Source organism: Ranitomeya imitator, chromosome 8 (genome assembly GCF_032444005.1).
Source record: "Ranitomeya imitator isolate aRanImi1 chromosome 8, aRanImi1.pri, whole genome shotgun sequence".
Classification (NCBI taxonomy): Eukaryota; Metazoa; Chordata; class Amphibia; order Anura; family Dendrobatidae; genus Ranitomeya; species Ranitomeya imitator.
In genome coordinates, this window is record NC_091289.1 from 161940846 (window position 1) to 161968124 (window position 27279).

A 27279-nucleotide genomic window follows, 5' to 3' on the forward strand; every position below is an offset into this window, starting at 1 on the left:
TTGCTTTCAGCGCCACCCTGTGGTCGGCGCTCATAGCAATGCAGCAATTCTACTACTATATAGGAGCGATCACTCCTATGTAGCAGAGCCGATCAGGCTATGCCAGCTTCTAGCCTCCCAGTAAAGGCTTGCTTGCAGGGGGAGAGCGAGTCCCTTCAGTAAAGGACCGCTTTTATGATAAATGATTTAAAGCCAAGAAATGCTACGGGAGCTCTTCAAAAACATTTTTTTTTTTTTTTTTTAAAGCGAGCACATTGGTTCTCCCCACATGTAATCGCTCCCTTCATGTTTTAATTGTCTGACCCCTTGGGAGGGAGAAGATTACAGGGAATCTGTCACCAGGTTTTTGCTACAACATCTGAGAACAGCATGATGTAGAGACAGAGACCCGGTTTCCATTGATGTCTGGACTTGAGATGCTTACTGTCATTTTGATTAAATTGCTGTTTTCTCTACTGCAGATCTAGCAGTTATTTGAATGTTAAACTCTATAACCCCACGCACACCACTGATTGGCTGCTTTCTGCCCATGCACAGTGTGTACACAGGAAAGCTGCCAACCAGTCGTGTGGGCGGGGTTATTCAGAGCTCATGAGTATGCTTGACTACCTGGCAGCAGGCCAAGTACTCCATTAATGATGATCTCCTATTGATTAAAGAGGGATTTTTAATAAAACTACAGCCAGCAGCCCAGTAAGTAATACATCGCTGGAATCAGGGTCTCTGTCTCTACATTATGCTGCTCTAAGATTAGGTGGCAAAAACCTGGCGACAGATTCCCTTTAACCCCTTACCGGCATCGGACGTACTATACCGTCCGATGCCGGCTCCCCTGCTTTGATGCAGGGCTCCGCGGTGAGCCCGCATCAAAGCCGGGACATGTCAGCTGTTTTGAACAGCTGACATGTGCCCGCAATAGGTGCGGGCAGAATCGCGATCTGCCCGCACCTATTAACTAGTTAAATGCCGCTGTCAAACGCAGACAGCGGCATTTATCTACCGCTTCCGGCCGGGCGGCCGGAAATGACGTCATCGCCGACCCCCGTCACATGATCGGGGGTCGGCGATGCTTGTATATTGTAGCCATAGAGGTCCCAGAGACCTCTATGGTTACTGATGAGCGGTGGCTGTGAGCGCCACCCTGTGGTCGGCGCTCACAGCACACCTCCATTTCTGCTACATAGCAGCGATCAGCAGATCGCTGCTATGTAGCAGAGCCGATCGTGCTGTGCCTGCTTCTAGCCTCCCATGGAGGCTATTGAAGCATGGCAAAAGTAATAAAAAAAAGTTTAAAAAAATGTGAAAAAAATAAAAAAAACATAAAAGTTTAAATCACCCCCCTTTCGCCCCAATCAAAATAAATCAATAAAAAAAATATCAAATCTACGCATATTTGGTATCGCCGCGCTCAGAATCGCCCGATCTATCAATTAAAAAAAAGTATTAACCTGATCGCTAAACAGCGTAGCGGGAAAAAAATTTGAAACGCCAGAATTACGTTTTTTTGGTCGCCGCGACATTGCATTAACCCCTTACCGGCATCGGACGTACTATACCGTCCGATGCCGGCTCCCCTGCTTTGATGCAGGGCTCCGCGGTGAGCCCGCACCAAAGCCGGGACATGTCAGCTGTTTTGAACAGCTGACATGTGCCCGTAATAGGCGCGGGCAGAATCGCGATCTGCCCGCACCTATTAACTAGTTAAATGCCGCTGTCAAACGCAGACAGCGGCATTTAACTACCGCTTCCGGCCGGGCGGCCGGAAATGACGTCATCGCCGACCCCCGTCACATGTCCGGGGGTCGGCGATGCGTCTCCATTGTAGCCATAGAGGTCCTTGAGACCTCTATGGTTACTGATTGCCCGTCGCTGTGAGCGCCACCCTGTGGTCGGCGCTCACAGCACACGTGCAATACTGCTACATAGCAGCGATCAGCAGATCGCTGCTATGTAGCAGAGCCGATCGTGCTGTGCCTGCTTCTAGCCTCCCATGGAGGCTATTGAAGCATGGCAAAAGTAAAAAAAAAAAAGTTTAAAAAAAATGTGAAAAAAATAAAAAAAACATAAACGTTTAAATCACCCCCCTTTCGCCCCAATCAAAATAAATCAATAAAAAAAATATCAAATCTACGCATATTTGGTATCGCCGCGCTCAGAATTGCCCGATCTATCAAATAAAAAAAAGTATTAACCTGATCGCTAAACAGCGTAGCGGGAAAAAAACTCGAAACGCCAGAATTACGTTTTTTTGGTCGCCGCGACATTGCATTAAAATGCAATAACGGGCGATCAAAAGAACGTATCTGCACCCGTATCTGCACCGAAATGCTATCATTAAAAACGTCATCTCGGCACGCAAAAAATAAGCCCTCAACCGACCCCAGATCACGAAAAATGGAGACGCTACGAGTATCGGAAAATGGCGCAATTTTTTTTTTTTTTTTTTTTAGCAAAGTTTGGAATTTTTTTTCACCACTTAGATAAAAAATAACCTAGTCATGTTTGGTGTCTATGAACTCGTAATGACCTGGAGAATCATAATGGCAGGTCATTTTTAGCATTTAGTGAACCTAGCAAAAAAGCCAAACAAAAAACCAATGTGGGATTGCACTTTTTTTGCAATTTCACCGCACTTGGAATTTTTTTCCCATTTTCTAGTACACGACATGCTAAAACCAATGATGTCATTCAAAAGTACAACTCGTCCCGCAAAGAATAAGCCCTCACATGGCCAAATTGACGGAAAAATAAAAAAGTTATGGCTCTGGGAAGGAGGGGAGCGAAAAACGAACACGGAAAAACGAAAAATCCCCTGGTCATGAAGGGGTTAAAATGCAATAACGGGCGATCAAAAGAACGTATCTGCACCAAAATGCTATCATTAAAAACGTCATCTCGGCACGCAAAAAATAAGCCCTCAACCGACCCCAGATCATGAAAAATGGAGACGCTACGAGTATCGGAAAATGGCGCAATTTTTTTTTTTTTTTTTTTTTAGCAAAGTTTGGAAATTTTTTTCACCACTTAGATAAAAAATAACCTAGTCATGTTAGGTGTCTATGAACTCGTACTGACCTGGAGAATCATAATGTCAGGTCATTTTTAGCATTTAGTGAACCTAGCAAAAAAGCCAAACAAAAAACCAATGTGGGATTGCACTTTTTTTGCAATTTCACCGCACTTGGAATTTTTTTCCCGTTTTCTAGTACACGACATGCTAAAACCAATAATGTCGTTCAAAAGTACAACTCGTCCCGCAAAAAATAAGCCCTCACATGGCCAAATTGACGGAAAAATAAAAAAGTTATGGCTCTGGGAAGGAGGGGAGCGAAAAACGAACACGGAAAAACGAAAAATTCCCCGGTCATGAAGGGGTTAATGAAGGAAAACTTCCATGACCCAGATGAATTAGGGAAGGCCCTCACAGATCAGTCATAAATCACTTATGCTTGACATTTTAATGGCCACTAACTCCTCCTCAAATATAAGACCCTGTCAGTAGCAGACCATGGAAGAGAAGTGTAATGCTGTGGGCACATTGTTATATACAGGGCTGTACGAAGAGCTACTTGTTGGGTATATTTTTATTTCTCTACTAAATAGGCCCATCTGCGTGGAGCACATAACAATATGGCACCGCAGTGTGAGCTCTACAGTCTGGAACAATTCTCTAATGTTTTATTTTGGTTCTTTTAATCTGCAGTTAACCCAACTCGTCTGTTCCGTCACTGATTACATAGTAAACAAGGGAAGCAACTTTTTTTATTATTATTATTATTATTTTTCTGTAGATGGTCGATACCATGAGGACTCCAATGCTTACCACAGCAAACATTCCCACCCAGCGAAATCTGGCAAAGAACGGTCCTCTCGTAGTCCATTACGTGTCACTACCTTGGACAGCAACGTTAAAAGCTCCTGTCGTGTGGGTTTCCGGGAACCTCTGGCTTCATATCGGTAAGAACGAAATACTGCACAATGCTATAATTTTAAGTTTTCAGACTCGTGAGCAGTGAAAAAAGTCATAAAACCGTAAACTGGTATTGCCACAAAAAATTTTTTTTTTTTTTTTTTTTTTTTTCATTACTACGTATTTTACATTTTATTTTAGTTTTAGAATAGTAGAACATACAACTGGATTAATAACCTATAGATAAAGGTAACATTTTTTTTGAAGCACAGAGTAAAAAAAAGAAAGTTCAAAGGTGGATTGTTATATTTCTATATCTGCATACAAGTCCTCATACAGCAACATTGACAGAAAAATAAAAAAAAAAAGTTAGTTCTTAGGCTGGGTTCACACTGCGCTAGTGTGACCCGTTTAACGGACTACGTTACACCGCGGCATAACGCGGTGTAGCGCAGTCCGTTAACACCGCCATTACTTTCAATGGCGGACGCATCGCTAGCGCACGTCCATAATGGGCATGCGCTAGCGATGTGCCGTCATTGAGTAACGGACCCGAGACACGGGCTGCAGCGTTTCCGGGTCCGTCACTGCTAGCGCAGATAGAGCTAGCCGATGCTCCATCTGCGCTAGCGCAGTGCCAAAGTCGGCACTTGCATTAGTGCAGTCCGTTTAACGGATGTGTTGAATGGACTGCACAACGCAAGTGTGAACTTAGCCTTACTATTCTTTGATGAAAAATGCCCCAAATCAGCTGGACTTTAAAGTGGTCCAGATGCCCTACTAGACAAATATAAACTAAACACCAGTCCATCTAAATAAGACCATAGACCCTACCTGCATACATCCCCATGACTTTTTACAAACACCAGAGCAAACTACAACCATACAGACCTGAACCCAAATTTCAGCCATTCCTTTGTCCTTGATTTGGTTTTTCCCTTTGCTCCCAGGAGCCTCATCCAACAATGTTCTGACACCATCAGGCATCAGAACGTTGTCTTTGGTGGTGTCCAGGAGGGGAAGGAAATGTGAGTTGAGCATGTGGAGGTGCTTGCGAGCTCTTCTATGATTCTGCTAAATCTCTTTTCAGGGAGTCTCCCAGATATAGGAAAGTTGGAAAGTATGACATTACTGTGTTTTGGGGTTTTTTGTCACATTAATTAAAACTTTTTTTTTCAAGGTATTCTCAACTTTTTTTTTATCATACCACAGATTTTTTTAATAATATATACACATTTATTTCTATTTAGGGAAGTCTTGTCTTCAGAAGAGAAGGGTTCAGGAACTGGACCAAAGAACTTTCGTCAAGACGAAAAGGACTTTGATAGTACACGTTCTTCTGCTGTGGACGAGACCACTGTGCGCTATCTAAATGATAGACTGGCCATTGATAATTTGCATTGGCATTTACAAAGTGGTTTGGGCAATGATTACAGAGATGTTCCCCTAACAGAAGCATCCCAGCACCAGTCCACAGTCAGCCCTCTGAGTAACAGATTAGAGACCTTAAAAAGGAGGCAACCTGATGCCAAACTAGAGAAACTGAAAGAGCGGATCCGCAGACAGTGGGAACTGTCTGAGGAACGTGATGGCAGAGAGCGTCTTCCAGAAACTATAAATTTCACAGACAATACAACAAGTGCGAAAACCAGGAAAGTAACGGCTGCTCCACCAGCTCCATCTTATAGAGGTAAGATTAACTGAAGCCTTCTTTTTATTATAGTGTCCATTTTAACAATGTAAGGAAGCCAACTTAAGTTAAAAGGAATCAGTCAGTAAGGTCGTCACCCACCTAACCGCATATATGGACATACAGGTACATGGGTTGGACAAAATAATGGAAACACCTAATATTTTGGCATAATCTTCGAACATGTGATAAACATGCAAACCGTGACATGGTAATGTTTTGTAGTTGATTATTTGTGTTATGTGATGTGTATGTAAATTAACTGTTTGTTTAGCATAATTGTAAGAACATTAATGAGAACCTGATGGCAATGGCAGACCTCTCAAATTTTCAAAGAGGCCAAATTGTTGGTGCTCGTATGGCAGGCGCTAGTGTAACAGAAAGTGCCCGAATGCTTGGCGTGTCAAGAGGTACTGTCTCCAAAGTAATGACTGCGTTTGAAAGAGAAGGAAAAACGTCCAACCCCTGTATATGAAAGCTGAATCCAATAATCCCTCGGTATCTTCTATCTGTTGCAGAATTCCTGAGAAATTGGTGTTTTAATCCAAATGCAAATTAGACATTGGGTGCTCTGGTACGGACAGAGCACTTCCCACGACACCGCCTCCTGAGGTTGTTTCCCCAGCCTCTTTAGCTTGATTGATATTTCACTGGTTATGTGACGTCTGGCACCAGGCAAGGATATCGAACAGTGAGCTATTAACCCCTTCCCGACCCATGAAAGTCTGTGCCAATCCGACCCATGACGCCTATGTGGCGTCATGGAAAGATCGCGTCCCTGCAGATCGGGTGAAAGGGTTAACTCCCATTTCACCCGATCTGCAGGGACAGGGGGAGTGGTAGTGTAGCCCAGGGGGGGTGGCTTCACCAACCCCCACAACCCCCCCCGTGGCTACGATCGCTCTGATTGGCAGTTTCACTTTCAACAGCCAATCAGAGCGATTTGTAATATTTCACCTATTAAAACTGGTGAAATATTACAATCCAGCCATGGCCGATGCTGCAATATCATCGGCCATGGCTGGAAACACTAATGTGCCCCCACCCCACCGATCGTCCTCCCAGCCCTCCGATCTGTCCGGTACACTGCTCCGGCTCCCCTCTGTCCTGTGCTTTGCTCTCCCCGTGCTCTTGTCCGCTCCCCCCGTGCTCCAATCACCCCCCCTCCCCCGTGCTCCAATCACCCCCCCTGCACTCCGATCCACCCCTCCCCCCCCCCCCCCCGTGCTCCGTTCCACCCCCCGTGCTCCATTCAACCCCCCCACGTCCTCCGTTCCACACCCCCCCCCCCCCCCCCACGCGCTCCGATCCACCCCCCCAAGCTCCGACTCTCACTCACACACACACACACACACCCCACCCCGTGCTCCCCTGCCCCCCCCACCCCATCATACTTGCCGATCCTGCCGGGGTCCGTCCATCTTCTCCCTGGGCGCCGCCATCTTCCAAAATGGCGGGCGCATGCGCAGTGCGCCCGCCGAATCTGCCGGCTGGCAGATTCGTTCCAAAGTGCATTTTGATCACTGAGATATAATCTATCACAGTGATCAAAATAAAAAAAATAATAAATGACCCTTCCCCCTTTGTCACCCCCATAGGTAGGGACAATAAAAAAAATAAAGAATTTTTTTTTTTTTTTCCACTAATGTTAGAGTAGGGGTAGGGTTAGGGTTTCGGTATGTGCACACGTATTCTGGTCCTCTGCGGATTTTTCCGCTGCGGATTTGATAAATCCGCAGTGCTAAACCGCTGCGGATTTATGGCGGATTTACCGCGTTTTTTCTGCGCATTTCACAACTGCGATTTTCTATTGGAGCAGTTGTAAAACCGCTGCGGAATCCGCAGAAAGAAGTGACATGCTGCGGAATGTAAGGCTGTGCACACCTTGCGTCGGGTCCCTGCGGGTTCTCCCGCAGCGGATTTGATAAATCTGCAGGGCAAAACAACTGCGGTTCTCCCTGCAGATTTATCGCGGTTTGTTCCGCGTTTTCCGCTGCGGGTTTCCGCCTATACTATTGATGCTGCATATGCAGCAATATGCAGCATCAATAGTAATGTTAAAAATAATAAAAATTGGTTATACTCACCCTCTGATGTCCGGATCTCCTGGGCGCTGCACCCGGCGTTCCGGTTCCAAAGATGCTGTGGGAGAAGGACCCTTCGTGACGTCACGGTCATGTGACCGCGACGTCACCGCAGGTCCTGGTCGCACAGCAACTCTGACCGGACGGCCGCGTGCAGCGCCCAGGAGCTCCGGACATCAGAGGGTGAGTATAACCAGATTTTTTATTTTTTAACCCCAAATATGGTTCCCAGGGCCTGGAGGAGAGTCTCCTCTCCTCCACCCCGGGTACCACCCGCACATTATCCGCTTACTTCCCGCAACGTGGGCACAGCCCCATGCGGGAAGTAAGCGGTTCAATGTATTCCTATGGGTGCAGAATCGCAGCGATTCTGCACAAAGAAGTGACATGCTGGGGGTTGTAAACCGCTGCGTTCCCGCGCGGTTTTTCCCGCAGCATGTGCACAGCGGTTTGCGGTTTCCATAGGGTTTACATGTTACTGTAAACGCTATGGAAACTGCTGCGGACCCGCAGCATCAAAATCGCGGCGGTTCCGCGGAAAAAAACGCTAAGTGTGAATATAGCCTTAACCCCTGCGTTTCCGTGCAGTTTTTCTGCAGCATGTGTACAGCGATTTTTGTTTCCCATAGGTTTACATTGAACTGTAAACTCATGGGAAACTGCTGCGGATCCGCAGCGTTTTCCGCAGCGTGTGCACATACCTTTGGAATTAGGCCATGTGCACACGGTGCGGATTTGGCTGCGGATCTCCAGCGGATTGGCCGCTGCGGATTCGCAGCAGTGTTACATCAGGTTTACAGTTCCATGTAAACCTATGGAAAACCAAATCCGCTGTGCCCATGGTGCGGAAAATACAGTGCGGAAACGCTGCGTTGTATTTTCCGCAGCATGTCAATTCTTTGTGCGGATTCCGCAGCGTTTTACACCTGTTCCTCAATAGGAATCCGCAGGTGAAATCCGCACAAAAAACACTGGAAATCCGCGGAAAATCCGCAGGTAAAACGCAGTGCCTTTTACCCGCGGATTTTTCAAAAATGATGCTGAAAAATCTCACACGAATCCGCAACGTGGGCACATAGCCTTAGGGTTAGGGTTGGAATTAGGGTTGTGGTTAGGGTTAGGGGTGTGTTGGGGTTAGGGTTGGAATTAGGGTTATGGCTACAGTTGGGATTAGGGGTGTGGGGGGGTTAGTGTTGGAGGTAGAATTGAGGGGTTTCCACTGTTTAGGCACATCAGGGGTCTCCAAACGCAACATGGCGCCACCATTGATTCCAGCCAATCTTGTATTCAAAAAGTCAAATGGTGCTCCCTCACTTCCGAGCCCCGACGTGCGCCCAAACAGTGGTTTACCCCCACATATGGGGTACCAGCATACTCAGGATAAACTGCGCAACAATTACTGGGGTCCAAATTCTCCTGTTACCCTTGTGAAAATAAAAAAATGCTTGCTAAAACATCATTTTTGAGGAAAGAAAAATGATTTTTTATTTTCACGGCTCTGCGTTGTAAACGTCTGTGAAGCACTTGGGGGTTCAAAGTGCTCACCACATATCTAGATAAGTTCCTTGGGGGGTCTAGTTTCTAAAATGCGGTCACTTGTGGGGGGTTTCTACTGTTTAGGCACACCAGGGGCTCTGCAAACGCAACGTGACGCCCGCAGACCATTCCATCAAAGTCTGCATTTCAAAAGTCAATACTTCCCTTCTGAGCGCCGACGTGTGCCCAAACAGTGGTTTACCCCCACACATGGGGTATCAGCGTACTCAGGAGAAACTGGACAACAACTTTTGGGGTCAAATTTCTCCTGTTACCCTTGGGAAAATAAAAATTGCAGGCTAAAAGATCATTTTTGAGAAAATAAAATTTTTTTTTTATTTTCATGGCTCTGCGTTATAAACTTCTGTGAAGCACTTGGGGGTTCAAAGTCCTCACCACACATCTAGATTAGTTCCTTTGGGGGTCTAGTTTCCAAAATGGGGTCATTTGTGGGGGATCTCCAATGTTTAGGCACACAGGGGCTCTCCAAACGTGACATGGTGTCCGCTAATGATTGGAGCTAATTTTCCATTTAAAAAGCCAAATGGCGTGCCTTCCCTTCCGAGCCCTGCCGTGCGCCCAAACAGTGGTTTACCCCCACATATGGGGTATCAGCGTACTCAGGACAAACTGGACAACAACATTTGGGGTCCAATTTCTCCTATTACCCTTGGCAAAATAGGAAATTCCAGGCTAAAAAATCATTTTTGAGGAAAGAAAAATTATTTTTTATTTTCATGGCTCTGCGTTATAAACTTCTGTGAAGCACCTGAGGGTTTAAAGTGCTCAATATGCATCTAGATAAGTTGCTTGGGGGGTCTAGTTTCCAAAATGGGGTCACTTGTGGGGGAGCTCCAATGTTTAGGCACACAGGGGCTCTCCAAACGCGACATGGTGTCCGCTAACGATGGAGATCATTTCTCCTTCGCCTCATTGGGGGACACAGGACCATGGGTTATGCTGCTGTCACTAGGAGGCTGACACTAAGCTGAGACAAAAAAGGGTTAGCTCCTCCCCTGCAGTATACACCCTCATGCTGGCATCCAGAGACCCAGTTTAAGCTTAGTGTCCGTAGGAGGCACACTGATTTTTTTTTTTTTTTTTTCCCTCTCACCTCCATATCAGGGTAAGTGTCCGGTGGGGGGGATCGCCGGCGGTCCGGAGGGCTCCGCAAACTTGGGGCACATCTGCAGGCTGATACCGTTCGTTGGGCGGTGTCCCCGTCTTTTTCCGGCTCTTGCGGCCGCGCGCCGGGCCGAGGCCGAAAATTTAGCCCCCGGCTTCGGCCTAGCCGCTGGTCGCCGCCGTTAGGCTCCGCCCACTCCTGTCAGCGTCACCCTTTAGGCCTAATCCTTCCTGGCGCGGAAAACCGAGGCAGCCCAGGACCAGAGGTTCGAGACCCCCCAGATTCCCGTCTCAATGACTCGGGAACGGCGCCAGTCGATACCAGCAGAGTAGGCGGTCGTCTACTCCTTTTTCAGCAAGCCTGGCTCTCCGTCGTTTCCGACGAATGGGTCAGAGATCTGGTATCGTCTGGCTACAAGATAGAGTTCTCCTCTCCTCCTCCAACCCGGTTTTTCCCCTCTCGTCTCCCCAGTTCGGAAGCTCAGTCTCGCGCCCTTCTTTGCGCCATCCACTCCCTCCGCCAGAGCGGGGTCATTGTTCCGGTCCCGGAACACGAGAGGTTCAAAGGCTTCTACTCAAACCTCTTCGTCGTGCCAAAGAAGGACGGGAAGGTGCGTCCCATTTTGGAGCTGAAGCTCCTGAACAAGTGCGTAAGAGTCCGGCACTTCAGGATGGAATCGCTCAGATCGGTCATCTCTTCCATGGAAAGAGGGGAATTCTTGGCCTCGATAGACATCAAGGATGCCTATCTTCACATCCCAATTTTCCCGCCTCATCAGAGGTTCCTCCGCTTTGCCATTCTGGAGGATCACTTCCAGTTCACGGCCCTACCCTTCGGCCTCGCCACGGCGCCCAGGGTATTCACCAAGGTCATGGCGGCTGTCATGGCCATTCTTCACTCTCGAGGGGTCGTCGTGTTACCGTACTTAGACGACCTCCTCATAAAGGGCCCGTCTTTCCAAGCCTGCGAGTCAAGCGTCCACATTACCCTGGATTCTCTTTCGCGCCTGGGCTGGCTGATCAACTTGGACAAGTCCTCTCCCGTTCCTGCCGTCGGATCTCCTTTCTGGGAATGATCCTGGACACTTCAAGGGGGCTGGTCTTGCTTCCTCGGTCCAAGGTCCAAGCGCTCCAACAGGGGGCTCGTACGCTCTGCCATTCTCGCCCGCGAACTATTCGGTTCGCCATGAAGATCCTGGGAAAGATGGTTGCGGCAATCGAAGCGGTTCCCTTCGCTCAACTCCACCTCCGCCTCCTGCAACAGGCTCTGCTGGACAACTGGGACAGGAGTCCCTTTTCTCTCGACCACCCTTGTCCCCTGTCCCCAAGGGTCAGACAGTGTCTCGTTTGGTGGACCCTGGGACCATCTCTTCGCCAGGGGAAGTCCTTCCTTCCGATCCGCTGGTTAGTGGTGACCACCGACGCCAGTCTTCTTGGCTGGGGGGCGGTGTTTCTTCACCACTTTGCCCAGGGCCGTTGGACTGTTCAGGAGTCCAGTCTCCCCATCAACATTCTAGAAATTCGTGCTATCAGACTTGCTCTGAGTCACTTCCACGCTCTGCTCGCGGGTCACCCAATACGAGTCCAATCGGACAACGTCACGGCGGTGGCTTACATCAACCACCAGGGGGGTACCCGCAGCAGGGCGGCGATGCGGGAAGTCTCCCTCATCCTTCGTTGGGCCGAAACCAACCACTCCATCATCTCGGCGGTGCACATTCCGGGAGTCGAGAACTGGGCGGCGGACTTCCTGAGCCGCCAGGGCCTTGCCTCGGGGGAGTGGGAACTCCACCCAGAGGTTTTTCACCAGATCTGTCTTCGCTGGGGGACCCCGGACGTGGATCTGATGGCGTCCAGATTGAACACCAAAGTCCACAACTTCATTGCTCGATCTCGGGATCCCCAGGCCATAGGAGTGGACGCGCTGATTTTTCCGTGGCATCAATTTCAGCTCCCATACGTGTTCCCTCCCCTTCCCTTACTGCCGAAGGTCATCCGAAAGATCAAGACGGAGGGAGTTCCGGTCATTCTGGTCGCTCCAGACTGGCCTCGTCGCGCGTGGTACGCGGAACTCGTCCAGCTCGTAGCCGACGTTCCCTTGCGGTTGCCAGACCGCCCAGACCTACTTCGCCAAGGACCGATCTACCACCAGAGCTCAGGGGCCCTACGTTTAACGGTGTGGCTGTTGAAACCTGGATTCTAACTCGTGCTGGTTTCTCTCAGCAGGTCATTCCCACCATGCTAAGTACTCGCAAGGCGTCTTCCGCCTCTATCTACCACCGCGTCTGGAAGACCTTCTTCTCATGGTGCAGGCTCCGAGGGCACCCTCCGCTCAGGTTCTCTATCCCTTGTATCCTGAATTTCCTTCAGTCTGGTCTGGATTCCGGTTTGGCCCTGAGCTCTCTTAAAGGTCAGATCTCAGCCTTATCCGTGCTGTTCCAGCGTAGGATCGCCATCAACCTTCAGGTCAAGACTTTCATTCAGGGAGTCTCCCATGTTGTTCCTCCCTACAGGATGCCATTGGAGACCTGGGATCTCAACTTGGTCCTGGGGGTTCTCCAGGAACCGCTGTTCGAACCCCTTCAAGACGTTCCGCTCTCTGTCCTCTCTTGGAAGGTCGCCTTCCTGGTAGCGGTGACGTCCATCAGAAGGGTTTCAGAGCTCGCCGCTCTATCCTGCCGGGCACCTTTCCTTGCCTTTCATCAGGACAAGGTAGTCCTACGTCCTTCTCCGGCGTTTCTTCCAAAGGTGGTATCATCTTTCCACCTTAACGAGGACATCATTCTTCCCTCCTTTTGTCCGCAGCCCAAACATAGGGTCGAGAAGGCTCTCCATACTCTGGACGTGGTACGGGCCCTCAGGAGGTACATTTCCAGGACGGCGCACTTCAGAAAATCGGACGCCCTTTTCGTGCTCCCGGAGGGTCACAGAAAGGGTTTGGCTGCGTCTAAATCCACGATAGCCAGATGGATCCGATCTGCTATCCAGGAATCCTATCGGGTCAGGGGCAGTCCTATCCCGGCGGGGATTAGAGCTCACTCCACTCGGTCGATGGGTGCTTCCTGGGCCATCCGGCACCAGGCATCAGTGGAGCAGGTTTGCAAGGCCGCAACGTGGTCCAGCCTGCATACCTTCACAAAGCATTACAATGTTCACATCCAATCCTCTGCGGACGCGGCCCTTGGCAGGTGTATCCTGCAGGCGGCCGTTGCGCATTTGTAGTCAGATGGTACACGGAGTTACTTGGTTGTATTGTTTCCCTCCCAGGGACTGCTTTGGGACGTCCCATGGTCCTGTGTCCCCCAATGAGGCGAAGGAGAAATAGGGATTTTTGTGTGTACTCACCGTAAAATCCTTTTCTCCGAGCCGCTCATTGGGGGACACAGCACCCACCCTGGTAGCCTTACGGCTAGTTATCTTTTTTAGTCTTTGACTGTTGTTTGACATGTTATGTTCCAATGTTTTTTGATATATTGTTCTCATTATCCTACTGCTTTTGCACTTAACTGGGTCTCTGGATGCCAGCATGAGGGTGTATACTGCAGGGGAGGAGCTAACCCTTTTTTGTCTCAGCTTAGTGTCAGCCTCCTAGTGACAGCAGCATAACCCATGGTCCTGTGTCCCCCAATGAGCGGCTCGGAGAAAAGGATTTTACGGTGAGTACACACAAAAATCCCTATTTTTCATTCAAAAAGTCAAATGGCGCTCCTTCCCTTCCGAGCTTTACCATGTGCCCAAACAGTGGTTTACCCCCACATGTGAGGTATTGGTGTACTCGGGAGAAATTGCCCAACACATTTTAGGATCCATTTTATCCTGTTGCCCATGTGAAAATGAAAAAATTGAGGCTAAAAGAATTTTTTTGTGAAAAAAAAAAAAGTACTTTTTCATTTTTACAGATCAATTTGTGAAGCACCTGAGGGTTTAAAGTGCTCACTAGGCATCTAGATAAGTTGCTTGGGGGGTCTAGTTTCCAAAATGGGGTCACTTGTGGGGGAGCGCCAAAGTTTAGGCACACAGGGGCTCTCCAAACGCGACATGGTGTCCGCTAAAGAGTGGAGCCAATTTTTCATTCAAAAAGTCAAATGGCGCTCCTTCCCTTCCAAGCCCTGCTGTGCGCCCAAACAGTGGTTTACCCCCACATATGAGGTATCAGCGTACTCAGGACAAATTGGACAACAACTTTCGTGGTTCAGTTTCTCCTTTTACCATTGGGAAAATAAAAAAATTGTTGCTAAAAGATAATTTTTGTGACTAAAAAGTTAAATGTTCATTTTTTCCTTCCATGTTGCTTCTGCTGCTGTGAAGTACCTGAAGGGTTAATAAACTTCTTGAATGTGGTTTTGAGCACCTTGAGGGGTGCATTTTTTAGAATGGTGTCACTTTTGGGTATTTTCAGCCATATAGACCCCTCAAACTGACTTCAAATGTGAGGTGGTCCCTAAAAAAAAGGTTTTGTAAATTTCGTTGTAAAAATGAGAAATCGCTGGTCAAATTTTAACCCTTATAACTTCCTAGCAAAAAAAAATTTTGTTTCCAAAATTGTGCTGATGTAAAGTATACATGTGGGAAATGTTATTTATTAACTATTTTGTGTCATATAACTCTCTGGTTTAACAGAATAAAAATTCAAAATGTGAAAATTGCGAAATTTTCAAAATTTTCGCCAAATTTCCGTTTTTATCACAAATAAACGCAGAATTTATTGACCTAAATTTACCACTAACATGAAGCCCAATATGTCACGAAAAAACAATCTCAGAACCGCTAGGATCCGTTGAAGTGTTCCTGAGTTATTACCTCATAAAGGGACACTGGTCAGAATTGCAAAAAACGGCAAGGTCTTTAAGGTCAAAATAGGCTGGGTCATGAAGGGGTTAATCAAGCTAAAGAAACTGGTACTGTGCTGGGAAACTATCTGAGGAGAAAAAGGATTGGGAAGTGCTCAGTCACACCCAGAGCACTTAATGCTTCATTTGCATTTATATTAAAACTCTTATTTCTTGGGAATGCAGCAACAGATAGACAATATAAAGGTGTTGATGGATTTAGCTTTCTCCTTACCGACAGATTGTCTTTAAAGGGTTTACCCATGCAAATAATTTCCCTCCTCTCCCATCAGCTTGCAGTAGGTAAAAATAATTCCATCAGCGTTTCTCACCCTTAGTAAATCCAGCACTGCCTCTCTGCTGCTGCCCCTGTCTTTGTTGATGATTTCACAAACCTCCACATGACCGCTGTAGCCAATCGCTAAGTTCAGCAGTCTTATAGCAACTACATTGGCATTACTACATCGGTTATCGTAACTCGTTTTTTCTATCGCTTCATTGGGGGACACAGGAACCATGGGTGTATGCTGCTGCCACTAGGAGGCCGACACTAGGCACAAAAAAAAGTTAGCTCCTCCTCTGCAGTGTACACCCCACCGACTGGCATTGTGAACTTCAGTTTATCTTAGTGTCAGTAGGAGGTGGAAACGGGTCTTTCATTAGACCCAAATCTACCTCAGTGTGCGTTGTTCCCTTTTAGGTACCCATGACGGAGGGATACAGTGTGAACGGTCACTACTGTACTCCGACAGAGAGACTGAGTACGGTGTGTACTGCCACCCCGTATCCTCATACGTCTGACCGGCAGGACCAAGACCCCTAACACAGAAGCGTGTTCAGGTGATCCGGAATGGTCCTAGCCCCGTCTCCCTCCCACTCGCCCACCAGAGCCTGTCGATATGAGGAGACGAGGCGGTCCATCAGCAAGTTTCATAAAATTGCTTCAGGACGTCTCTTGCATTCCCTGGATATTGAGGTATCTCTCTCTTTCCCCAGGTGGAGAAGTTACGACGAGTACAAGATGAAGACGGTAAGTATCTCAACCCCCCTCAGTTACCGTATATACTCGAGTATAAGCCGACCCGAGTATAAGCCGACCCCCCTAATTTTGCCACAAAAAACTGGGAAAACTTATTGACTCGAGTATAAGCCTAGGGTGGAAATGCAGCATTTACCGGTGAATTTCAAAAATAAAAATAGATCATTATTTCCCCATAGCTGTGCCATATAGTGCTCTGCACCGTTCATATTTCCCCATAGGTGTGAACCATATAGTGCTCTGCACCGTTCATTGTGCCCCCTAGCTGTGCCATATACGGTGCTCTGCACCGTTCATTGTGCCCCATAGATGTGCCATATACGGTGCTCTGCACCGTTCATTGTGCCCCATAGATGTGCCATATACGGTGCTCTGCACCGTTCACTGTGCCCCATAGCTGTGCCATATACGGTGCTCTGCACCGTTCACTGTGCCCCATAGCTGTGCTGTGCCATATACGGTGCTCTGCACCGTTCACTGTGCCCCATACATAGCTGTGCTGTGCCATATACGGTGCTCTGCACCGTTCACTGTGCCCCATAGCTGTGCTGTGCCATATACGGTGCACTGCACCGTTCACTGTGCCCCATAGCTGTGCTGTGCCATATACGGTGCTCTGCACCGTTCACTGTGCCCCATAGCTGTGCTGTGCCATATACGGTGCACTGCACCGTTCACTGTGCCCCATAGCTGTGCTGTGCCATATACGGTGCTCTGCACCGTTCACTGTGCCCCATAGCTGTGCTGTGCCATATACGGTGCTCTGCACCGTTCACTGTGCCCCATAGCTGTGCTGTGCCATATACGGTGCTCTGCACCGTTCACTGTGCCCCATAGCTGTGCTGTGCCATATACGGTGCTCTGCACCGTTCATTGTGCCCCCTAGCTGTGCCTTATACGGTGCTCTGCACCGTTCATTATGCCCCCTAGCTGTGCCTTATACGGTGCTCTGCACCGTTCACTGTGCCCCATAGCTGTGCTGTGCCATATACGGTGCTCTGCACCGTTCACTGTGCCCCATAGATGTTCCACATAAATTTGTGCCGCCGCTGCCGCAATAAAGAAAAAAAAACACATACTCACCTCCCTTGATTGCAGCTCCCGGCGTCTCGTTCCGGCGCCTCCATCTTCCCGGCGTCTCTGCTCTGACTGATCAGGCAGAGGGCGCCGCGCACACTATATGCGTCATCGCGCCCTCTGCCTGAACAGTCAGAGAGCAGAGACGCCGGGAAGATGGAGGCGCCGGCCGGGAAGATGGATCGGCGCCCGGCGGCTGGAACGAGGACAGGTGAATATGACATACTCACCTAGTCCTGGCGATCCTCGCGCTGTCCCCTCCTGTCTTCGGTGCCGCAGCTTCTTTCTCTATCAGCGGTCACCGGCACCGCTGATTAGAGGAATGAATAGGCGGCTCCGCCCCTATGGGAGGTGGAGCCGCTTATTCATTTCTGTAATGAGCGGTCCCACGTGACCGCTGAAGAGAGGAAGAAACTGCAGCGCCGAAGCCCGTGGGACGGCAGGGACAGCGCGAGGATCGCTGGGACTAGGTAAGTATACCTCAGCGCCCTCACCCCCTCACCTGCCGACCCCACCGCTACCGTGACTCGAGTATAAGCCGAGGGGGGCACTTTCAGCCCAAAAATTTGGGCTGAAAATCTCGGCTTATACTCGAGTATATACGGTACCTCCCAAGAGTAGGACTCGGTGCCTCTGGTAGGGAAGGCACTGTGGCTCACACCTTGGGGCCCCAGGGCTCTTACCTCGCCCTGGATCTCTTTGGCCCTCTCGGGGAGGGGGTATTCTCTGCTACTGCGCCGAAACCTTACAGGATCTCTGCGCCGCGTCTCCTTCCCGGCCGCCGGCTCATGGTCTGGGCCCCGGCTTCTGCTGGGCCTAGCCCAACATTGTCTGTCTCCCGTCCTCTCTTTTGGGCCTCCACGCTGCTCCTCCTCCCTCGGCGGTCATCGGCTTCTAATCTAGGCCCCGGCTTCTGTTGGGGCCTAGTCTGGCGCTTTGACTCCGCCCCTCTTCCTCTCTAATCGGTGGGCTTTTCTCCCGCCCGTCTTTCTCTGCCCGCGCCCGGCACACAGCTCCGCCCACTCCTCCCTGCCTCTGGTCAGGCTGCGCTCTGCGCCATCTTGGTCCTCCCGGATCGCTCTGCCCGTTTCCTCTGGCTCCAGCATGGGCTCCTATCAGTGCCATGCTTTCTTCCTGGATCGTGGGGTGGACTCCGCTCCCCAGAGAGCGGGTTTCTGTGCTTCTTTACTCCACTCCCTCAGCAGCGCGCGTTTTTGGCTCTGCGCCTCCTCAGCGGTTGCCATTTTCTGGCGTTTGGACTCGGCGGTGATTCCCCTGCAGGACCTGTCTCTTACCATCTTCACAGCCCCTACTGCCGGAAGCTGACTTCAGGACATCTGCCGTGAGTAGCTCTGCTCTGCAGACTGACATTCTCCTCTACTATCCTGTCCCCCAACCTTCTGGCATCTGTTAGTGGGCCTGTCCAACATGTTTAATTCTAAGGGAGAACATTCCCGTTCTCCTGCTTCTGCTTCCTCTGCTTTGGTAATTCACTTTGTGTGTTGTTCTTTTAAATGCAGACTTCCCTCAGGCCAGTCCTCTTCCCTCTGTCAGGCCTGCAGCAATCCCACTGTGCCCACCGCCCAGGAACCCCCTTCTATCCCAGGTGATAGTGAGGCCCCTATCCCAGGGTGGGCTTCATCTCTATCACAATCTGTGGCGGACCTCACCAGGGTAACTCAGACCCTGGTGTCCGTACTTGATAAGTTGCCCCTGCAGACTCCCGCGGTAGCCAGCGGGTCACAGGAAGCCTGTCCGAGCCTGCCAAGATAGGCCACAAAAGATCTAGACAGGAACGCAGGGCTGAGTCCTCCTCCCGTTCCATCTCGTCCGTTCCGGACCGTCTTAGCGATCTGTTTCTTCCCGATCCTCCTCTCCCGAGTCAAGCGAGGCTTTCTCGGACGTGCCTTCAGAGGATGCTTTGGAGCTGGACTCGGACCAAATCGCTAATATGAGGGATATGGTCCACAGCCTCATTAAAGCAATCAACCAGACCTGTGGTATCAAGGATTCTGCCACGGAACCCGTGGATCAGGAGGTCTCGTTTAGACGATCTAAACCTCCTTCCAGGGTCTTCGCTCCTCATTCTGAATTCGAGAAGCTTTTGGCCAGAGAGAGATAATCCGATCAAACGCTTTCAAAGAGGAAAGCGCCTTGTCGTGTTATATCCCTTTTCTCCGAAACTCATCGCCAACTGGACTACTTCTCCCTCCGTGGATCCGCCAGTCTCCAGACTGTCCACCAGCACGGTCCTCCCACTGTCTGGCGGAGCATCTCTGAAGGATTCTAATGATAGAATCATAGAATCCTTTGCAAAGTCAGCGTTCGAAGCGGCTGCGTCTACTGTGCCCGGCCTTTGCTTCCACTTGGGTTTCAAAGTCCGTAGCCAAGTGGGCCAAACAACTCCGCCAAGGCATTCTGTCCTGGGCTCAGACACAACATATGGCGGAGCTTGCCGACCAGATTTCTCACGCAGGTGAGTATTTGGTTTCTGCCTCCCTGGATGCCGCGTCTTGTGCAGCCCAGACATCCAGCAATGTTGTTGCCATCTGACGGACCGTTTGGCTTAAGGCCTGGCAGGCAGACTTGTCATGGAAGAAGTCCCTTACCAGTCTGCCTTTTCAGGGATTGCGTCTTTTCGGTTCCAGGCTCGACCAAATTATTAATGACGCAACCAGGGGCACAAGTTCACTTCTTCCCCAGTTCAAACTTTGCCGGCCTCCTCCGAAGTGGAAGTTTTGGCCCTTTCGTCGTTTCGCGATGACAGATTTATTTTCCCACCAGGAGAGGCCACAAGCGCGCCTAGATAGGAAGGTTTCCTTTAGGTCCACCCCTTCCTGGCGTTCTCGCTACTCCCAAGGTAGATCCTCCGGGTCTAGACCTGGGAGGTCTACTTCTGCATGACTCACAACGGGATCCCAGCGCACCTCCCAATCTGGCCGGCCATCTTCCTTTCTTCAGACACATTTGGATCACCTCAGTGGAGGACGCTTGGGTCGGGAAAGTTGTATCCTCAGGATACAAAATAGTTCATTTCACGGCCCTGGGATCGTTTCTTCGATTCCTGACCTCCAAGAGACCCCGCTCTGGTCCCTGGTTTCTTTGCAGCCATCGCTTCTCTTCTCAAATCCGAGGTAATCGTTCCCATCCCAGAAAAAGAATGGTTCACAGGGTTCTGTTCGAATATTTTTGTGGTACCGAAAAACAGAAGGCAAGGTTCGTCCCATTCTGGATCTCAAATTGCTGAACAAGAGGGTTCGTCTGAGACACTTCAGGATGGAATCCCTTCGTTCAGTAATCGCTTCCATGGAGGCACAGGAATTTATGTGCTCCATAGACATCCTGGACACCTACCTCCATGTCCCGATTTTCCCTGGACATCATCACAGATTCCTGCGTTTTGCAGTACATCAGGACCATTTTCAGTTTGTCGCCCTGCCGTTCGGTCTCGCAACCGCTCCCAGGGTTTTCACGAAGATCATGGCAGCGCTGATAGCCATCTTGAGGGTCAGAGGCCTGGTACTTTTTCCGTACCTCGACGACATCCTCATCAAGGCTCTGTCTTTTTCTCAGGCTCACGACAATCTGTCCATCGTCCTCAACACGCTAGCCCGTTTTGGGTGGCTGGTCAACAGGAAGAAGTCCTGTCTTGTTCCTTCTCAGTACCTCGTATTTCTGGGCATGCTCTTCAGCACTCGGCAGACCAAAGTCTTAATTCCCGAAGACAAGAGATCCATCCTTCATCGGGAAGTTCGCTTGCTCTAGGGTCCTCGGCTTCCCTCCTTCCGATCGACCATGAAGGTTCTGGGGAGGATGGTTGCAACATTGGAAGCGATTCCCTTCGCCCGATTTCACTCAAGACCTCTTCAGCAGGCTATTCTATCACAGTGGGACAGGTCTGTCTTCTCCCTGGATCGTCCGATTCGGCTTTCGCCCCGGGTCAAACGGTCTCTCAACTGGTGGCTGACGTCACCTCTCATATCCCAGGGCAGGTCCTTCCAGTTCACTGGCAGGTGGTGACGACGGACGCCAGTCTTCTCGTCACCTGACTGTTCAGGGTCGTTGGTCGGCGCAGGAGTCATCTCTGCCGATCAGTGTCCTCGAGATTCGGCCATCTTCCTGTCTCTTCTTCACTGGGAAAGGATTCTCAGAGGTCTGCGAAACCGAATCCAGATGGACAATGCCACAGCAGTGGCATATGTCAACCACTAGGGGGGGACTCGGAGTTCTCTGGCCTCGGCCGAGGTATCCAAGATCCTCCTTTGGGCAGAGGCAACGGTCCCGGTGATATCCGCGGTGCATATCCCCGGCGGGGAGAATTGGGCCGCCAACTTCCTCAGCCGCGAGGGCCTCGCGGCAGGGGAATGGTCCTTGCATCAGGAGGTCTTCCATGAGATTTGTCTTCGATGGGGGACTCCGGATGTGGACCTCACGGCGTCTCAAATGAACAGGAAGGTCCCTCGATTCGTCTCCAGGTCCCGGGATCCTCTCGCAGTGGGCTTCGATGCTCTGACCATTCCTTGGTCGCAGTTTTCGCTCCCCTATCTTTTTCCACCCCTTCCTCTGCTTCCCAAGCTGTTGAAAAAGATCAAGGTGGAAGGGGTGCCGGTCATTCTGATCGCTACGGATTGGCCCAGGAGAGCTTGGATTGCGGATATCGTCAATCTTCTCACGGACGTCCCTTGGCGGCTTCCAGACAGACCCAATCTGCTCTCTCGGGGTCCGATCTGCTACCCGAATTCTTGGTCGCTCACTTTGACGGCGTCGCTGTTGATACCGCAGTTCTAAGAGCGTCCGGCCTCTCAGATTTCGTGATTCACACTATGATCCAGGCTAGGAAGCCTTCGTCTTCCAGTATCTACTATCAAACTTGGAAGGCTTACTTCCGTTGGTGCGAGTCCAACCGCGTTTCACCTATGTCCTTTTCTCTTCCTTCCATTTTGGCCTTCCTTCAGGCAGGACTGGATGAGGGCCTTGCCCTTAGTTCCCTAAAGGTCCAGGTTTCTCCGCTCTCCATCCTCTTCCAGAAGACGTTCTCTTCTTGTCCACAGGTCAAGACCTTCCTTCAGGTAGTAGCCCATGCCGTTCCTCCATACAGGGCTCCTGTGGATTCATGGGATCTTAGTCTTATTCTGGAGGTTCTGAGGGGTTCCCCCTAGCCTCTCAGGGAAGTTTCCCTGCCATTCCTTTCCTGGAAGGTGGCCTTTCTTGTGGCCATTACCTCTATCTGGCATGTTTCAGAGTTGGTGGCCCTGTCTTGTCGGCCTCCTTTCCTGGTTATTCACAGGACAAGGTGGTCCTGATGCCTACTCCTTCCTTTCTTCTGAAGGTGGTATCCAACTTCCACCTCAACGAGGACATCGTCCTACCTTCATTTTGTCCAGTTCCGACTCATCCTCTGCAGCGATCGTTGAAAAAGCTGGACCTCGTCAGGGCGGTGAGAATTACCTGGCTAGAACGGCCTCTTTCCGGAAGACTTATTCCCTTTTCGTCATTCCTGATGGCACGCGTAAAGGCCTGCTGGCTTCCAGAGTGACTATTGCTCGCTGGATCAGAACAGCGTTTTTGGAGGCTTACCGGGTCAAGAACAGAGTGCCCCCTCCTGGGATTAAGGCTCACTCTACCCGGGCAGTCGGCGCCCCCTGGGCGGTGCACCACCGGGCTTCCGCCCTACAGCTTTGCAAAGCGGCAACCTGGTCTTCCATCCACACGTTCGCCAAATTTTACCTTCGGCGGACGCCAGCCTAGGCAGAAGGATCTTGCAGGCGGCAGTGGTGAGTCCTCTGACCTGATGGAAGTCTGTTTTTCCCTCCCCAGGGTCTGCTTTGGGACGTCCCATGGTTCCGGTGTCCCCCAATGAAGCGATAGAGAAAACAGGATTTTTGGTTGCTTACCGTAAAATCTGTTTCTCGGAGCCTTCATTGGGGGACACAGCACCCTCCCATATTATTCAGTTTCTGTTGTTCTGCTTTCTATGACTGTTCTCATGTTTACAGTTCTCATGTTTGTGGTTGTTACTTCAACCTTATTGTTTTTTCTCCTACTGCTTTCTCACTAACTGAAGTTCATAATGCCAGTCGGTGGGGTGTACACTGCAGTGGAGGAGCTAACTTTTTTATTTGCATAGTGCCAGCCTCCTAGTGGCAGCAGCATACACCCATGGTTCCTGTGTCCCCCAATGAAGGCTCCGAGAAACAGATTTTATGGTAAGCAACCAAAAATCCTGTTTTTTTACCTTGGGGGAAAAAAAAACACCCTTAACTGATGAGTCAAGAACCCCCGAAAGGTTGCATGCTGAAGATTTGATCGCCCACAACATGCTTGTTTTTGTTTCTCTCCATTTTTCCAATGTAAATTTAGTAAGTTGGCTCGAAATACTACATTTCTCCTTCGCCTCATTGGGGGACACAGACCGTGGGTGTATGCTGCTGCTGCTGCCACTAGGACACTAAATGATACAAAGTCAGTTCGCACCTCCCCTGCAGTATACACCCTCCTGCTGGCTCTCTGCTAACCAGTTCTTGCTTAGTGTCCGTAGTAAAGGTACCTTCACACTGAGCAACTTTACAACGAGCACGACAACGATCCGTGACGTTGCAGCACCCTGGATAGCGATCTCGTTGTGTTTGACACGCAGCAGCGATCGGGATCCCGCTGTGACATCGCTGGTCGGAGCTACAAGTCCAGAACTTTATTTGGTCGTCAGGTCGGCGTGTATCGTCATGTTTGACAGCAAAAGCAACGATGCCTGCAATGTTTTTACATGGAGCGAGAACGATAAGTACGTCACTGGATCGCTCCTGCATCGTTCTGGTGTTGCCGTGTTTGACGTCTCTATAGCGACTTAAACAGCGACGCTGCAGCGATCGGCTCGTTGTCTATATCGCTGCAGTGTCGCTTAATGTGACTGTACCTTAAGTTGGCTTGAAATACTATATGTTCATGCATGTCCCTTTAAAAACAAACAAAACAAAACTGTAATCTACTACTAGTTAGGTTCTTCAGATTAAAATAATATTAATGGGTTTTCGTTTTTTAAAAATGTTATAATAGTAGACCTAAGTTGATCATGCATGGCTTATTGACTTTTAACCCCAGTGAAACTTGTCATTTAAAAGTTTAATCTTGCTTTTTATTTAGAATAACTATTCTTTTTAAAAAATTATATAAGTTTTACCTGGTATATACTGTAATCTCCTCTTCAGGCACATGGCTTGGTAGATTTTTGTGGGGGGGGTTTAAATCACGTGTTTTTATTGATTTTTGTTTTGTAAAACAAAAGCTCAAAAGAAAACAAGATAATTGTCATAGACCTGTGTGAGAATTGCCGCCCACCTCCTGTTCAAACAGCTTTTTTTTCTATTATTTATATCAGACCATCTCACGGTTCCTTAGGGTGGTTTCACATTGCGTTCCGGCACCCATACGGTGGCCATGTCAGGTCTTGTGTCCAAACCCTTCTCAAAACGTAATTCGGACATATGCAGCGACAGGGCCATAATGGTGATGGCAGAGTGACTGTATGCTCTGGCGTGCATCGTGTTGGGCATGTATGCCTACTGGAGTGGGTTACCTAGACATAGTCTGGGTCTGAGCGTCCACCTCAAGTATGCGTACCCAGCCGAATATTATGCACGACATAATTATTATGCACAACTTTTTTTTTTTTTTCCTCTTATCTCTCTCTCTCTCTTAGGCTTTAACCCTCCAGAAACGAAAATTCGCACCCCAGATGGCAAAGTTTGGCAAGAGGCCGAATTTCAAAACATCAGCACGCAGTTACATGGAACGTTGCCAGCTTCATTTCAGGGTGAGTTCTGAGTGTCAGCCACAGGTGTATTCAGCTGAAATATCAGGGAGGGATTGGCACAAGAAAAGTTCTATAGGGGAGGAATTCCTCCTCAGTTCTACTGGCAATAGAGAATATTGTTGAGATGGGTCATATAAGGGCACCGTGCTGTTTTGACTTGGTTAATCTTTACCCACAGAGGGAACGCAGTCCAATGAGAAGTCACAGTCAAAGCGAACATCCAGGCCGGTGAGGAAAGTTCAGAGATTGGCAGGAACAGGCGGAGGAGCAAGTCCTGATGGGAAGATGGGTAAATAAAAAAGAATCTTAATTATATTTTATTTCTCTGTCTCCATAACATTATTTTCCAAGAGTAATGGTTCATTCTATGAAAGTTACAGGTCATATAATCAGCACATCGTCTTGGAGAGATGGACAAAAATTGATAAAGCAAATCTTGGGCCCAGCACCCAAGGTGGAGAAAGAAGCAAAGTCTCAGTCCAATGACCGACAGGCTGCCAAAAGATCAGTATCGAAGGAGAGAAACTCTGACCAAAGGACTGTGCCCAGTGAGCGACAGAAGGAAAAGGGCTCCAAGTCAAGCGATCGGCTCGGACAGACAAAAGCGCCATCAAAAGAGGCACCAAGGGAGGATGTCGACAGACTCCTTAAACCAGGTCGGCAACCACTGCATGTATATCTTATTGCTGCAACCTTTCCAATTCATCTCTTTAACTTTTTTTTTTTAAAAAGGAAGAAAATTGACCAACCAAATCAGGCGTATTTCAGGCGCCTAGTGCCGAGCACGATTTATCCATTTTCACAAATATAATGTCACTTGTTGAACTTTAGATGCGATTGTTGCATCATTGCTTAGTGATGGAAAGGCTTTAATTCATTAGCATTAGGCATTTTTACTTAAAAAAAATAAATAAAGTGGGGAAAAAAAAGTTTTACATACAATGTAGCACTAAGGCCAGTTTCTCGCACAAGTTTGATATTGGCGCATTGTTGCACCCATATTTGACCAATGGTTAATGACCGGAATGTAAAGTTTCATAGATCACATTGATGTTTAATAGTTTGTCATTCGAAGCTCGTGTGTTCTGGGACTTGTGACCATAATATGGACATAAAAACACTACACTATGCGCGATGTTAAATACGCTTCATATTTGTTATCATTTTTAATCCGTATTGATATGTATAATGTGCTGGACTATATGCAAATTGGCGCTGTATGGAATTCTTTTTCCTGTTTTGTTTTTTAATGAAGCAAAATTTCACTAAAGCATTCCTTTCCATCACAAACCTCTTGTCACTTGTATGATCTCCAAGACTTTGACGGCATCACCACTTGTTACACAGCCCCTATTGACTATTATACAGTGGGGCAAAAAAGTATTTAGTCAGTCAGCAATAGTGCAAGTTCCACCACTTAAAAAGATGAGAGGCGTCTGTAATTTACATCATAGGTAGACCTCAACTATGGGAGACAAACTGAGAAAAAAAAATCCAGAAAATAACATTGTCTGTTTTTTTAACAATTTATTTGCATATTATGGTGGAAAATAAGTATTTGGTCAGAAACAAAATTTCATCTCAATACTTTGTAATATATCCTTTGTTGGCAATGACAGAGGTCAAACGTTTTCTGTAAGTCTTCACAAGGTTGCCACACACTGTTGTTGGTATGTTGGCCCATTCCTCCATGCAGATCTCCTCTAGAGCAGTGATGTTTTTGGCTTTTCGCTTGGCAACACGGACTTTCAACTCCCTCCAAAGGTTTTCTATAGGGTTGAGATCTGGAGACTGGCTAGGCCACTCCAGGACCTTGAAATGCTTCTTACGAAGCCACTCCTTCGTTGCCCTGGCGGTGTGCTTTGGATCATTGTCATGTTGAAAGACCCAGCCACGTTTCATCTTCAATGCCCTTGCTGATGGAAGGAGGTTTGCACTCAAAATCTCACGATACATGGCCCCATTCATTCTTTCATGTACCCGGATCAGTCGTCCTGGCCCCTTTGCAGAGAAAAAGCCCCAAAGCATGATGTTTCCACCACCATGCTTTACAGTAGGTATGGTGTTTGATGGATGCAACTCAGTATTCTTTTTCCTCCAAACACGAAAAGTTGTGTTTCTACCAAACAGTTCCAGTTTGGATTCATCAGACCATAGGACATTCTCCCAAAACTCCTCT

At 48.8% G+C, this 27279-nt stretch overlaps 1 protein-coding gene across 4 annotated transcripts in view; it reads left to right on the plus strand.

Annotated features, from left to right (window-relative positions):
• Positions 1-27279, plus strand: part of CEP350 (centrosomal protein 350) — a 67924-nt gene that overhangs the window by 2324 nt on the left and 38321 nt on the right. For all 4 annotated transcript variants that reach the window (XM_069737714.1, XM_069737717.1, XM_069737716.1 and 1 more), the window contains exons 2-6: positions 3792-3957; positions 5161-5600; positions 24987-25100; positions 25279-25389; positions 25475-25756. In XM_069737714.1, the coding sequence (XP_069593815.1) occupies positions 3792-3957; positions 5161-5600; positions 24987-25100; positions 25279-25389; positions 25475-25756 (1113 nt within the window). The remainder of the gene's footprint in view (positions 1-3791; positions 3958-5160; positions 5601-24986; positions 25101-25278; positions 25390-25474; positions 25757-27279) is intronic.